The 13933-nt window shown below is 42.0% G+C and overlaps 1 protein-coding gene across 1 annotated transcript in view; it reads left to right on the top strand.

Annotated features, from left to right (window-relative positions):
- Positions 1-6668: 6668 nt before the first annotated feature.
- The window catches only part of sap30l (sap30-like), a 45299-nt gene continuing 38034 nt past the window's right edge, over positions 6669-13933 (top strand). Inside the window, exon 1 of the mRNA XM_078266673.1 lies at positions 6669-6797. Coding sequence (XP_078122799.1) covers positions 6669-6797 — 129 coding nt within the window. The remainder of the gene's footprint in view (positions 6798-13933) is intronic.

Here is a 13933-nt window from a genome sequence, read left to right as displayed (position 1 = left end):
AAAAAATCTATATATATATAAACATATATATACATATACACATACATACATACATACATATACACATACATACATACATACATACATACATATACACATACATACATACATACACACATACATACATACATATACACATACATACACACATATATACATACATACATACATACATATACACATACATACATATACACATACATACATACATATACACATACATCCATCCACATACACACATATACATATCTAAGAGAGTTAGTAAAATAAAATTAGCAGTTGCAGTGCAAAATTAAATATTTCATGTGCTTTTTCATGAGATTCTTGGGCATGACCACATTAAATGTCCATAAGTGCCACAGCTATTTTTACATTTTACACGTAATGATGAGCACATAGGGTCATATTTACATCGAGTAGCAGGGGTAACATGCAGTCTGTGGATAATCTTATATTGAGTCTCACAGGATTTATTAGAGCATGTGATTTTCTTTGCATCCAGCAAGATCCTTTTCCACATCCCCTCATCCAGTTGGGAAGCAAAATCTTCACTCCAAGAAGTTTCATTATTGATCGTAGGGATATTGACAACATTTGAGAGTAAATATAACTCAATGCTTTCTTCTTTAAAGAAGAAGCCTTTAATAGTATATTTTCAAGCGGATTCGTATTCAAGCCACTCATATATGTTGGTATAGAATGGATATATATCAAATTCACTTCTGAGTTGGGAGAAAGATAAAAAAAATCCCATCTGAGATCAGGTCTTGTATTTGAGAGATACCAGCATCGTTCAAGGTTTTAAAACCCACATCTAAACGAAACAATTCAAAGTCAGGATTGCAAACAATAGGCGCCAGAGCAGGGAATTGATTTTTAATCCCAAAGTGTCTACGTACTTGATTCCATGTTTTAAGGGTATTTCTAGCAATAACATTATCTTTCATTCCATGTAGTGAGATTGCATTATTTATAAAGGGCATATCTGACAAAACCATCCAATATTTTCCAAATCCAGAAATGTGGAATTAGCGTCATTATTTAACCATCCAGTAATATATCTTATTTGTGAGGCCCAGTGATAATACATTATATTTGGCAATGCTAGCCCCCCTTTGTCCCTTGGTAACTGCAGTTTCTCCAATTTAAATCTTGGGCGCTTGCCCTTCCATAATTATCAAACTATGTAGTGATTTAAAAAAACTTAACTTGAACATAATTGGGTAGCATCTGCAATGGATATAATAGCCTGGGTAAGACATTCATCTTAATAATGGCAACTCTGCCAAGTAATGATATTAACAAAGGATTCCATCTTTAAAGATGTTTTCTAATTTCATTCACCACTGGGTCTAAATTCATTTTTACCATATCATCAAAATTACAGCAGACATTAATTCCCAAGTATCTAAACCCATGAGGAGACAACTGAAAAGAAATGTAACCCCATAGGTCAGAACAAGTCAAGTTCCCTAGCGGTAAAGCTAATGATTTTCCATAGTTAACTTCATAGCCAGAGAACACCCCAAACTCATTTATTATCTGGACAACAGCTGAGACGGAGGAAATGGGATTGTTCAAAAATAAAAGAACATCATCTGCATACAGTGAAATCTTGTGTATTTGTTTTTTAGGTTGAATACCGGCAACTAAGGAATTAGATCTAATCCTTTCCGCCAAGGTTCCATTGCTAATGCAAATAATAAAGGAGATAAAGGGCATCCTTGTTTGGTACCTTTACTTATAGAGAAAGGAGAAGAAGAAGACATTACCCCCATAATAGAAACTGATGCTTGTGGTGCAGAATATAACAATTTAACCCATTCAATAAACCCGTCTCCGAAAGCATACTCCTTTAAGGTTTTAAACAAATAATCCTACTCTATATGATCAAATGCTTTTTCAGCATCTAAAGATACCACCAATGCATTAAGTTTCTGGATTTTAACATATTGTAAAATACCTAATAATCTCCTAATGTTTGAATATGATTGCCTGTTTTGCCAGTCTGGTCATGTCCCACAATACTTATTGGTCTATAGGATTCAGGATATTCTTTGTTTTCCTTTAGTATCATATTAATTGTAGCCAATTGCAATGATTGAGGAAGCTTTTTGATTGACAAACAGTGTTTAAACATTCTAGTATTTAGGGGAGAGAGAATACCTTTAAACGTTTTATAAATCTCTGGGGGGAGACCATCTGGTCCACAGGCCTTTCCAGATGCTAAGGTGCCTATCACCCCTCAACTTCCATACAAGATATAACCATATCACACTTAATCCTATCTTCATCAGATACCTTAGGAAGTTTTATACATTGAAAAAAATCATTAATTTTATCATCCATGCCCACTGTTTTTGATGTATACAAAGATGAAAAAAAAATTAAATCCATTTGTTGCGTTAGCCTTAGCCAACTCCTTCACCACTAACTGAGCGAGCTGGAAAATCAAACTGTTCCCGAACCCCGTGGGGAGGAGGGCCACAACATCATGGCCACCAACAAAACTCAGCAAAGATTGTTCTTGCTCGGGCTTTAACTTCTGGATATTCGGCAGCGTTGCCACAACAGACCGAATGGCTTCATTCGCATCTTTCTCCACCGCCATTACGGAACTCACCGAAGGTTACCGAACCTCAACGTCATCGTTCTCAGCCACTCCCTTTGTTCACTGATTGGAGCGGAAAAATTGGACCGGAGAAAACCCAAGAATATACGGCAAACCCAGACGTAGTACTGAAGGAAAATTAAAATTGAGCGAAAGTACGTAGGAGGGCAGAGCCAGGCTAGCTCCAGTGCACTTGAAAGCGAAACCGAGACGCCTGTTTGCATGCGGACCAGAGTTTGGTTGTTTAGTCTGCACCACATTTAGAATGAGCTGTAACACCAACCCAAATCAAACCCGGACTATCCGACAAAAACACTCCCTCAGTCATACGAACACAACATCCATCCGATTGGTGAGAGTGAAGGATGAGTGATGCGTTTCTGACAGCCAGGTGTTAACAGTGTCACATCGGTCCTCACTGGGCAGTGCTGATTCACTCTCTGTCACTCAGGGATGGAATAAAATGACAGAGTGGAGCGTTTGTGTGTCTCAGGCAGACTGACAAGTCTGAGAGGCAGATAATTACCATCTATAGATTCCCTTCAGACTCCTCAGAGAGACAGACGAGAGACGGGCACGAATTGAAATAGATAAAGGAATTAAAAATGAGGGAAGTGAAAAGGAATAACTGAGAATGGCAGAGAGAGAGGCATCAGTGTTAACTGCAGACGTGGTAAGTTTCATTACCCGTTATTAAAAGAGCCACATAATATCCAGGTCAGGGCAGCAGAGAGCTCTACACAGCCAGGCTGAGAGTCCTCTGGGTCCTTTTAAATGTAAATGGGCTGCTCGCAAGGTGCCAGGAGACGAAGAGAAAGAGGCATCAAAGGCGCATGTAAGACTTGGAGAGCTAATGTCAGGAAGCGAAGGACGAGACTGACGGCTTAGGTCAGGAGAGAGAGGAGACTGACAGCTGCTAATGCTAAATGTTTGTGGGATGTTGAGGCGGTGCGAACTGGCAGAATGGCACGCAAGCAAGGGCGTAACTTTGGGTTCAACATGTGGGGGGGTTGAGATCCAACTAGCTAGGGAGGTCCCGGGACATGTCTGCATGTATTGAGAAAAGCAACAAAAACCTTGAGAAAAAAAAACTCAACATCAAGAGGCGGGTCTGTAGCCTGGTCCTACCAGACTCTGGTACATTAACTGGTCCATTAGCCTGGTCCTACCAGACTCTGGTACATTAACTGGTCCATTAGCCTGGTCCTACCAGACTCTGGTACATTAACTGGTCCATTAGCCTGGTCCTACCAGACTCTGGTACTCTAGCCTGGTCCTACCAGACTCTGGTACACTAGCCTGGTCCTACCAGACTCTGGTACACTAGCCTGGTCCTACCAGACTCTGGTACTCTAGCCTGGTCCTACCAGACTCTGGTCCATTAGCCTGGTCCTACCAGACTCTGGTACATTTCATTTGTACAGAGAGTCTGGCCACTCTCCATTGACAAATGTTAACTTCCTTGAAGGCGGGTACTCTGTTGAAGTTTAAAACTATTGGATCTGCCCAGAGCCACTCTGGCTCTAGCATAACCGATCGCTAACGTTTGGTCGTGACGTGGGCTTAGCATCGCTAGCGTTAGCCTTAGCCAACTCCTTCACCACTAACGGAGCGAGCTGGAAAATCAAACTGTTCCCGAACCCCGTGGGGAGGAGGGCCACAACATCATGGCCACCAACAAGTTTTTGTTGCCTTTTTTCATTAACATTTAAATGTTTGTCAGTTACATGGCTGTTGTTTGGTAAATCTATTGCTGCTCAGGGGGTACTTGGCTTAAAGACACAATTCAAATGGGGTACATTATTGAAAAAAGTTTGAGAACCACTACTTTAGGGGCTCCGTAGTTTTCAACCATTCTCCTGGGTGAAAGTCCTGTGTTTAGTTTCACCCCAACCTGACTCCTCACGCAGAATTTGGCTCTCTTATACTTCGTCACCTTACTTCCTGCTCTAATAGGCAGGCTGATGTATTGGTCCTAATGTTTTCACACCCACAAGCAGCATAAAAGTTGTTCCATTAGCCAAATCCTATTTCCGTTTTATGTGAAAAATAGCCATAATTTCAGAGATAAATTGCAATTTAAAATGTTTGGAAAGAAGCGAGTTTTCTTGTATAGCATAAAGAAGCTGAAGAAATGTTTATTGCAGCAGATTAGCTGTGTTTATTTATGACCACAGAGCTGTAATCAGAGCATTGATTTATTCTGCTGCTGCTGGAGAGCGGGAGAAAGGGAAATGCCCGGGCTCATTTAGATATGGTTGATTTACCATTCTAATATTTTGTGAAGACGGTCTGTCTTGTGACTAGGTTGGTGATCAGGCTGGCGGTTTGGTTCAGGGTAGTCTCGCATCACCAGTTCTATCTCCACAGCGCTGCAGAGTAAGGTCTGGCTACACCACAGATGCATTTTGGGATAGGAGAAAAAAATCTTTAAAATGTTTTTTGTTAAAGATTATTTTTTGGGTCCTTATTTCTATAGGACAGCTTAGACATGAAAGGGGAGAGAGAGGGGGAAACAACATGCAGCAAAGGGCCGCAGGTCAGAGTTGAAGCAGTGGCCGCTGCGTTGAGGAGTAAACCTCTATATATGGGTGCCAGCTCTACCAGGTGAGCTAACCAGGCACGCTGCATTGCTTTAAACCAATCACAATCGTCTTGGGCGACGCTAAGCTCTGGATGCAGCGACATTTGCACCTGCAAAAGAAAACGCCACATACAATATTAAATAAAGTTAACAGTTGACTCTTACCAGTGTATCTGTTAATGAAATTAATTCTAAGTAATGACAACAAAATTGTTGGTGCGTCCACATGATACAAGCCTTCCGTGACCACCCCCACCCCTCCTCCACACAGTTGCTAGTAGCCAAGCCTAGCGATTTCTAGTTGGCGACATATTTTGAGCTTCATTAAATAAACATAACCTGTAATAGTACACAATCGTATACATACATGTGTATTGTTTTGATTACAATGTGCGGAATTACTTTACGTTGCCTATTTATGTCTATTTCTTTTTCTCACCGTTAATCACCGGCATCAGCATCAACAGGGGTCACCATTGTTGTTTATGTGTGTGTAACATCAAAAACTGTAACTGGGAGTACAACGATCTGGTACGAGTTCACGGGTAGTAAGTTATGGGTTTGACTGCTGTTCTAGGGCACTTTCACGGGAAGAAGGCTGTGAAAACACGAGTTACGGGTTGCCTGGAACGCAGCATTGTCTTATACAGCAGGGTTAGAAATGAAAGCAATTCAAATTATAAAATAGAAAGGGAGAAATGAGGATAACGCTCTCATAACATACTGTACCAACTAAAAGAAAAAGAACTCTCTGTGTGTGAGGAGGTTTTTTTCAGACAGCGGGGGAGAACAAACAGCAGTGGGAATTAAACTCCCAGAAAAGCTGTCGTAATGAGTCAACACTAATAATCAGGAAATGAAGCTGGACGCCGCATTAACCAAGCGCTGCAGTGGAACGTTCGGTTGCTCTCTGTCAAATTACCACATTAGTCCTCGTGGTCGGCGCTCAGCCCTCAAACCGTCCATCTCCAGGGGAGGCGGAGGAGTCGATATCCCAAACACTGTCTGGTCTTTATTTGGATCCCCTTTAGCTTCCACAAAGTAGTCACTAGTCTTCCTGAGGGTCCACACAAAAAGCTGTGTAAGGAAGGTCTGATGCAATCAATAAACACGTGGACTTTATCTGTTCATGTTGAATATTAAAAGGGTTAGAAGTTAGATTAAATGAAGTTGTGATTAAAATGTATTCTTTAAAGATTTGCAGCACGCTGAAATTGCACCAATCATTGGTGATCTGAGCCGTGCTCCGGTGAACCGATGAACCTGTTCCTCGGTTGCGGCGTCGGCGGCGTCCGGTATACTTGCCGCAGCCGACCTGTCATGCGCCAATGTGACATCATGGGAGCACCATTAATATTTATACTCGCGCGTGGTGGTCGCGACACGAGTCTCCTGAACAGAGGTAGCGCTAATAAGGAAAGGCTACCAAACTTTGCTATTTCTACAGGCTAGAAGAAGAAGAAAAAGGTAAACATGGCAGAACTGGCACCGTTGGATGGGCCCTCGCACCTCCTTGCACGTCGGGGTTACTGGCAGACAGCGCTCCTTGCGGCCGTGCATTTGCGCGTCACTCAGACACTACAAATCATCGCCAATGAAAAGGTAACTCTCTGCTGAGTTGAATATCTCACACTAGACTGTACGTGATACAGTTCATTAGCTGTAAAGGGGGCGTGGCTACAGCATAGGGGGCGGGTCAAACCATCAATCAAAAAGGAACTCTGCTCAATTCATTGACACCTCACACAAGACTCTACCTTAAATGGGTCACCAGTTATGAAAGGGGCGTGGCTTAAGCATAGGGGGGCAGGCCAAACAATCAACAATGAAGAAGGAACTCTGCTGAGTTCAATGACATCTCACACAAGACTCTTCCTTAAACGGTTCAAATGTTATAAAAGGGGGCGTGGCCTGAGTACATGAGGGTGTTTAAAGTATAGGGGGGGGACTCAATATCACATGTAGATCACACATTATAAGTTTCGTGTAAATCGGATAATGTTTGTCAGGTAAAGCTGATTTCCTGTTGCCAGCGGGAGGGGGGCGCTATGACCACAAGTCAATTTTGGCCTGTAGATGTCCTCAGGCCTGGACCTTTCTCAATCGTGAGAAATTTCGGGCAGATATGACAATGTACACTCAAGTTACAACAACTTCTTCATTCATTGATAAATGCTCAAAATGGCCGCCACGCCACTCCCACACCGTTGAACGAAAAGTTTTGCTTTTAATAAGTTCTTCAGATGACACAGACCGAATCTGAAGTTGATTGGATGAAATCTCTCAAAGTAGTTCGTTAAAGTATGTAGCACGTATAGTTTTGGGCCTACTTCCCTGTTGCCACTAGGGGGCGCTATGACTTTGAGTCAATTTTAGCCAGTAAATGTCCTCAGGGTTGGACTCTTATGAATCATGAAAAGTTTCGAGCCATTTAGACAATGTACACTCAAGTTACACCCACTTCCTGTTTTGATGGCGAAATGCACAAAATGGCCGCCCTGCCACGGCCACGCCCTGTGACGAAAAGTTTTTCTTTTAATAAGTTTTCATCTTTACTGTCTTAAGATGGCAGATTTCCTGTTGGGTTTAGGGTATTACTCCAATGAGCTTTTTTGTACGTCTTGACATGATACACATGCATACCAGATTTCGTGAGTCTACGTCAAACGTACTGCAGGGGCTGCTTTTTAGGGGGCGCTAGCGAGCCATTTTGGTGTATCCTATTCCCAAAACCCTTAAAATACGTACATTTTCACCAGACTTGATGCGACCACCAATTTTGGTGAGTTTTTAAGTATGTTAAGCCCCTCAAAAAGGCGATTCATTTGCAGAAAAGTCAGCGCTCTGGCCCTAATTTCTCACGTAAGAACATGTTTGTACTCTTTCCACCTCTGTAAATGATGAACGATGTATGGCTATGGGTAATTCCGGGGGCCAGACTTAGAAATAAGACTGCAACTAACAATTATTTCCATTGTCGATTAATCTGTTTTATTTATTATATTTTTTGTTTAGAGCCAACATATTTTGACATTACGTAAATCAGTAAACTATGTGTTTATTTCAACCAAAACTAGAGTTGTGATGGTCGGAAAAGTGGAAAGACGACCCAAAAACGGCTTTTCATAGTTTTATTTTGTTTCTGTCGACTTTAAATGAAGTGTATTTTACGATGCTAAAATGACTGTTTATTTACATGGAGTCTGGTGGGTTTAACGAACAATTTCATGGATGTTTTTATGTTTAAAAAAAGGATCTTACTCTTTAACAGAAAAGTCGACCTCCTCAGAAATCCTTTCCATAATGTTATCAGACACTTTAAGAATATTAATCTGAGCCTGTCAGCGGCAAAACGAGCACTTTTGTGAAGGTAAATACAAGCTGGACAATTGCCCTGTTAACTGTAGTTTTCAGACTTGGAATATATTTATATATGCGACAATTTCAGTAATCATCATGACTCCACGTATCACTTCTGTGCCCATATTTTAGAGTCAAACAGGCTTTTACTGTATAATCAGCCACATTACCCTCTCATAGGGGAGGCTTTTACTCTCCAATCTGCAAACATGACCATATGCAGTTGTCTCCGTTTGGCATTGTACAAAACTCACAAAACTCCATGCTGAAACAAAGTCGTTCCACTCTTTTCTCCGCACTTTACTGCTCTGTTTATAGTCACTGTGCAGCACAGACACACTGATCAGAGGCACCACACAGCGATACCGGATTGGTTTCCATCACTAACAGCTTCACAGCGTCTCAAAAGTGACGGGTTACGATGGGAATTAAAAAAAAGGGAGAGAAAGCGATGTGGAGGAATATCACCTGACTGACTGATCCGGAATTAACTTCGACAATGGTCTTCGTTAATGGTCTTCTCATGTGATGCCTGATGGTTGCAAAACTGTAGAGTGGGGGGTGGCTTACCCAATCAGATTCTCACTGTAAACAATGTAGACCTCCCTCCCAAAAGTCGTTTGTTCAAGCAGCAGTTGCGACTCATCTTTATGTTTATAGTAGCGGTGCCCTCTAGTGGCCGTAGTAGTTCTTACAGGAGCAAAGTAAGGTGAGGAAGTATAAAGACTGATTCATGGTTCTGCACAGGCTTCACATGCCTGTGTGTGTGTGTGTGTGTGTGTGTGTGTGTGTGTGTGTGTGTGTGTGGTTGTGTGTGGGTGGTAGAGTGAGTGAGAGTGATGGTGATTATCTTCAGAGTGAGTAGTGACTCAAGTATAAAGACTGATTCATGGTTCTGCACAGGCTTCACATGCCTTTGTGTGTGTGTGTGTGCGTGTCTATGTATCTATGTATCTGTGTGTGTGTGTATGTGTTACTATGTGTGTGTGTGTGTGTGTGTGTGTAGTAGATGGTGATTATCTTCAGAGTGAGTAGTGACTCTAGAGTCATAGTGAGAGAAACAAAGTGTCTCCTCTCTTCTTTCTGACAACGGTGAAATCTGGAGCAGGAGAAGTTAACCCTCTCCTTGATTTCATGTTGTTTATGGAGAAGAAGAACCAGGAAATGAGTCGGGGGAGGGGGATGCAACGCTACCAAGCCACGGCCAAGTGACATGCGTCGCTGCGACGTGAAGTTAAATTTTTTGACAAGCGCACGTGTGGCTACGGCCTAAGGCGTAGATTTAACGCAGAAGCATGAATTAAGAGTGCCAAGTTACACGTAGGTTTGGGTGGGTTTTAAAGTATTAAAACTTGTTGGCCAGACAGTTCCAATTTATATTTTGTGCAATATCCCATTTTGACCCGTGCCCAGTATCTGTTTCTGTTTTGACCCCAGCAGGCAACTTCTGCACATGCTCAGTTAGAGCTGCAGTGGGTTTTAGGAAACCATTTGCAAAAAAAGTCTAAATTTCACTTCTTTTTTCTCCTGTGATGTTTCATCCCCGCCACCTGACTTTCCCTACAGTGATGAAATGCAATATTTGGCTTTTATAAATGACTGACTGAGCTGCTTATTCTAACTGATTTTTACACTTTTCTCACTAAACCTCCAGAAACGTAATCTATTTTTATATTCTGCAGACATAGCAGAGCTGTACACACACAGACACACACACACACACACACACACACACACACACACACACACACACACACACACACACACACACACACACACACACACACACACACACACACACACACAGGCTTCTTTTGACTCTCTATTTATCCAGGAGCCCCACCGAGTACAAAAAACAAACATGAGTCTGTCAGTCTTTCTGTCGTCTGTTGTGTATTTGTGGGCCAAATTCGTATCATAAAGGACATCCGATCTTCAGCCGGAGGATAGAAACAGAACATTGCTTTGATGTGCCAGTTGAAAAGCAAATATGTCACCATGGCCTTGTTTTGTGTGTGTGCGTGTGTGTGTGTGTGTGTGTGTGTGTGTGTGTTTGTCTGATTTAGGCTACGTTCTGGGGCCCATCGGTAATAAGGACAGATGTGATACCCAGCTATTCTTCTGCCCCCCCACGACACAAAGGTGAAGGCATGCATTATAATTATAATCATACATGTCTACAGCTGTCCTCCCCTGAAAAACGCTCCCATAGGATGTTTGTTCAAGCAGCAAATATGACTTATATTAACGTTTATAGCGGCAGCGCCCTCTTGTGGCCATAGTAATTATTACAGGAGCAAAGCTGGAACGAGAAAAAGGATTTGGGTTAAAAGTTACGCACGTGGCGCTGAACACGATGGATAGCTCTGTTTGTTCCGTTAGTTAAAAAGCAAACTCCCAATTTACTCTATTTTTCAAACGGGACATAAAACCAACACTCGTAGTTATGCTGGGTTGAAAAACAACCCAGCCTTTACCCAAATGCTGATCATCTATTGGACAGACATTACCGATACCCATTCACTGGGTTATTGTCTCATTTGCTTATTATATAACGTTATTTATAATAATTTGCCATAATCATACAACCACACATTATATACAAAGAGCCGGTATTTTTTACTGTATAAAAACTTCAAACTAAGTCAAAGCCAACTTGATGTTTCTAATAGCATCTGGGAATAAGTTATTGGCCCAATCCCAAAGTCTGGACTCACAGACTCACGGACTTTGGTGCGCGTTCTCGTGAAATTCCTAAGGGCTTAGGGTTGTCCCAATGTCGAATTTCAAAGGGCGTGAGGGGTTTGAGTACACACGTACCGAGCCCTTTCCGTGAGTCTGCATCGATGCAGACTTCACCAAAGGGAATTACCCACAGTTCAAAGCGTTGTGACGATTACTGCAGAGACCATTGGGAAATTCGGAAATTACAAAGGTAAACAACAGCACGACACATGACCACGGCACACACACCAACCTGTCGTCCAGCTCGTAAAACAAGAGGGTTGAAAACATGTGGAATCAGGCAGCCGTCTCCTGTGTCTTGGCCGTGTGGAAAGCTTAACTTAAAATGAAAATTCCCAAAGCAACATCTTTGTTATTAAACATTGCCAAGGTAACGTGATCTCGTGAAGTGCTGTCCCAGTCCCATTTACACCTCACACACACTCACTCACTCACTCACTTAGCACCTGAGATCAATTAAGTCTGTGAGTCTTTAGTCCTTAGTCCTCAGGGCTCACTTTGGGATTGAGCCAACGATTGCTCTAAAAAAGTAGTCAACATGATACTCTCTCAGGTGAAAGTCCTGTGTTTGTTTGACCCATCAAACCCCCCCCCACAGGCAGCTGAAATAACGGCAGAGCGGAGCGATTCAGTTCATTCCCTATGAGAAAAGTGGTATGAGCGAAAAAAGTGGTACCTGCTCTCCCAAAGTTGACTCCAATGAGAGGGCAGACTCGCGGACGTGCATCCAATATATTCTGCCGTGTATACGCACATGCTATACGTGCAAATTGAAAAATTGGGATTTTCCTATAGCTTACTTTATTATACGTGTTGCGGCTCGAGATTGTATTGCAATGATTTATTCCTCCACAAGTAAAATACAACTAGTACTGCAGTTACCAAATGTAAAGTTACTTTGTGAGTCGAAATAAGTGCGTTAGTGCGGCGGGCAACAGAAAGTGTTCGCTCCCAGGCTCCCCCCCTCTCTGTCATAGCCCAAATAAACCCATGTGAACAGGTGAAGCAAACAAATATGTTATCACTTCCGCTCAAACCGCGATGAAAACGCCCACCACCTACAATATAAGTGCACAATATAATATTCAATAAATAATATAAATGAGACCATAAACAACATACAAAATGTGGCTCCTACATTACGTCTCTGTATGACTACAGGTATGCTAACAGCTAGGTTGTAGAGGGTTGTCCAGGCAGTTGGTATACCTGGTGAGTTTTTATATATATATATATATATATATATATATATATATATATATATATATATATATATATATTTGTTTTAGTAGTGGTAGCATCGCAGTAGCGTTAGCATTGTAGCAATGACAGCTTGTTGCTAGTAATATAACGTTATTCAAACTAAACGGCAAAGTGTGTGACTAGAGTAGAAAGATTTCCAGTTGTGTTAGGCCAGATAAAAACTGGTAGAAAAGTCTATTTATTTCTTACTTACTAAGTTGATATTCTCCCTACAGAAATGTCAGAGAAGCAAAATCACGATGTGAGTATCTGACTTGACTGGTCAATTAATTCTAGTTTCCTAAATATTGCTCAGCTCACTGAAATCCAGAGCCATTTTTCTCTCTTTTTCAAATAAGTGTCAGCCAGGCAAAATTTGATTTTCTCAGACAGCTGAATGAACTTTTATTCAACCCTCATGATTATTTAAATATCAACAATAAAAAGAGAGAGAGAGAGAGAGAGAGAGAGAGAGAGAGAGAGAGAGAGAGAGAGAGAGAGAGAGAGAGAGAGACAGAGAGAGAGAGAGAGAGAGAGAGACAGAGAGAGAGACCGAGAGAGAGAGAGACAGAGAGAGAGAGAGAGAGACAGAGAGAGAGAGAGAGAGACAGAGAGAGAGCAGAGAGAGAGACAGAGAGAGAGAGAGAGAGAGCAGAGAGAGAGAGAGAGAGAGAGAGAGAGAGAGAGAGAGAGAGAGAGAGAGAGAGAGAGAGAGAGAGAGAGAGAGACAGAGGGAGAGAGAGAGAGAGGGAGAGAGAGAGAGGGAGAGAGAGAGGGAGAGAGAGAGAGAGAGAGAGAGAGAGAGAGAGAGAGAGAGAGAGAGAGAGAGAGAGAGAGAGAGAGAGAGAGAGAGAGAGAGAGAGAGAGAGAGAGAGAGAGAGAGAGAGAGAGAGAGAGAGAGAGGGAGAGAGAGAGAGAGAGAGAGAGAGAGAGAGAGAGAGAGAGAGAGAGAGAGAGAGAGAGGGAGAGAGAGAGGGAGAGAGAGAGAGAGAGAGAGAGAGAGAGAGAGAGAGACAGAGGGAGAGAGAGAGAGAGAGGGAGAGAGAGGGAGAGAGAAGAGAGCTACAGTCTAAAGCTCTGAGAATATGAATAAAAACGTGGTAAATTCAGAATGACTTTTGAGTTACTTTCACCGTCCGTTTGCTCAAAGTTTAGGATTTAAAACTGATATTTTTATAGCCGATCATGACCTTGAGAGACATGTCAGATGTCTTCTTAAAACAGGGATTAACCAGGTCAGATCATTGATTGATTGTGGCTCCCTGAATGACTCAAAGTTGTTAAAACTCTACATACCGAGGTTTCTGCCCAGAATACTTTGTTGAGTTTCTGATGTAATAGCAGTTATCTCGATGTCACAGGCTTTCACTGGGCGAAGCACAACTGCTCCT

Source organism: Sander vitreus, chromosome 13 (assembly GCF_031162955.1).
Source record: "Sander vitreus isolate 19-12246 chromosome 13, sanVit1, whole genome shotgun sequence".
Classification (NCBI taxonomy): domain Eukaryota; kingdom Metazoa; phylum Chordata; class Actinopteri; order Perciformes; family Percidae; genus Sander; species Sander vitreus.
This window is presented reverse-complemented; position numbering and strand designations above follow the sequence as displayed.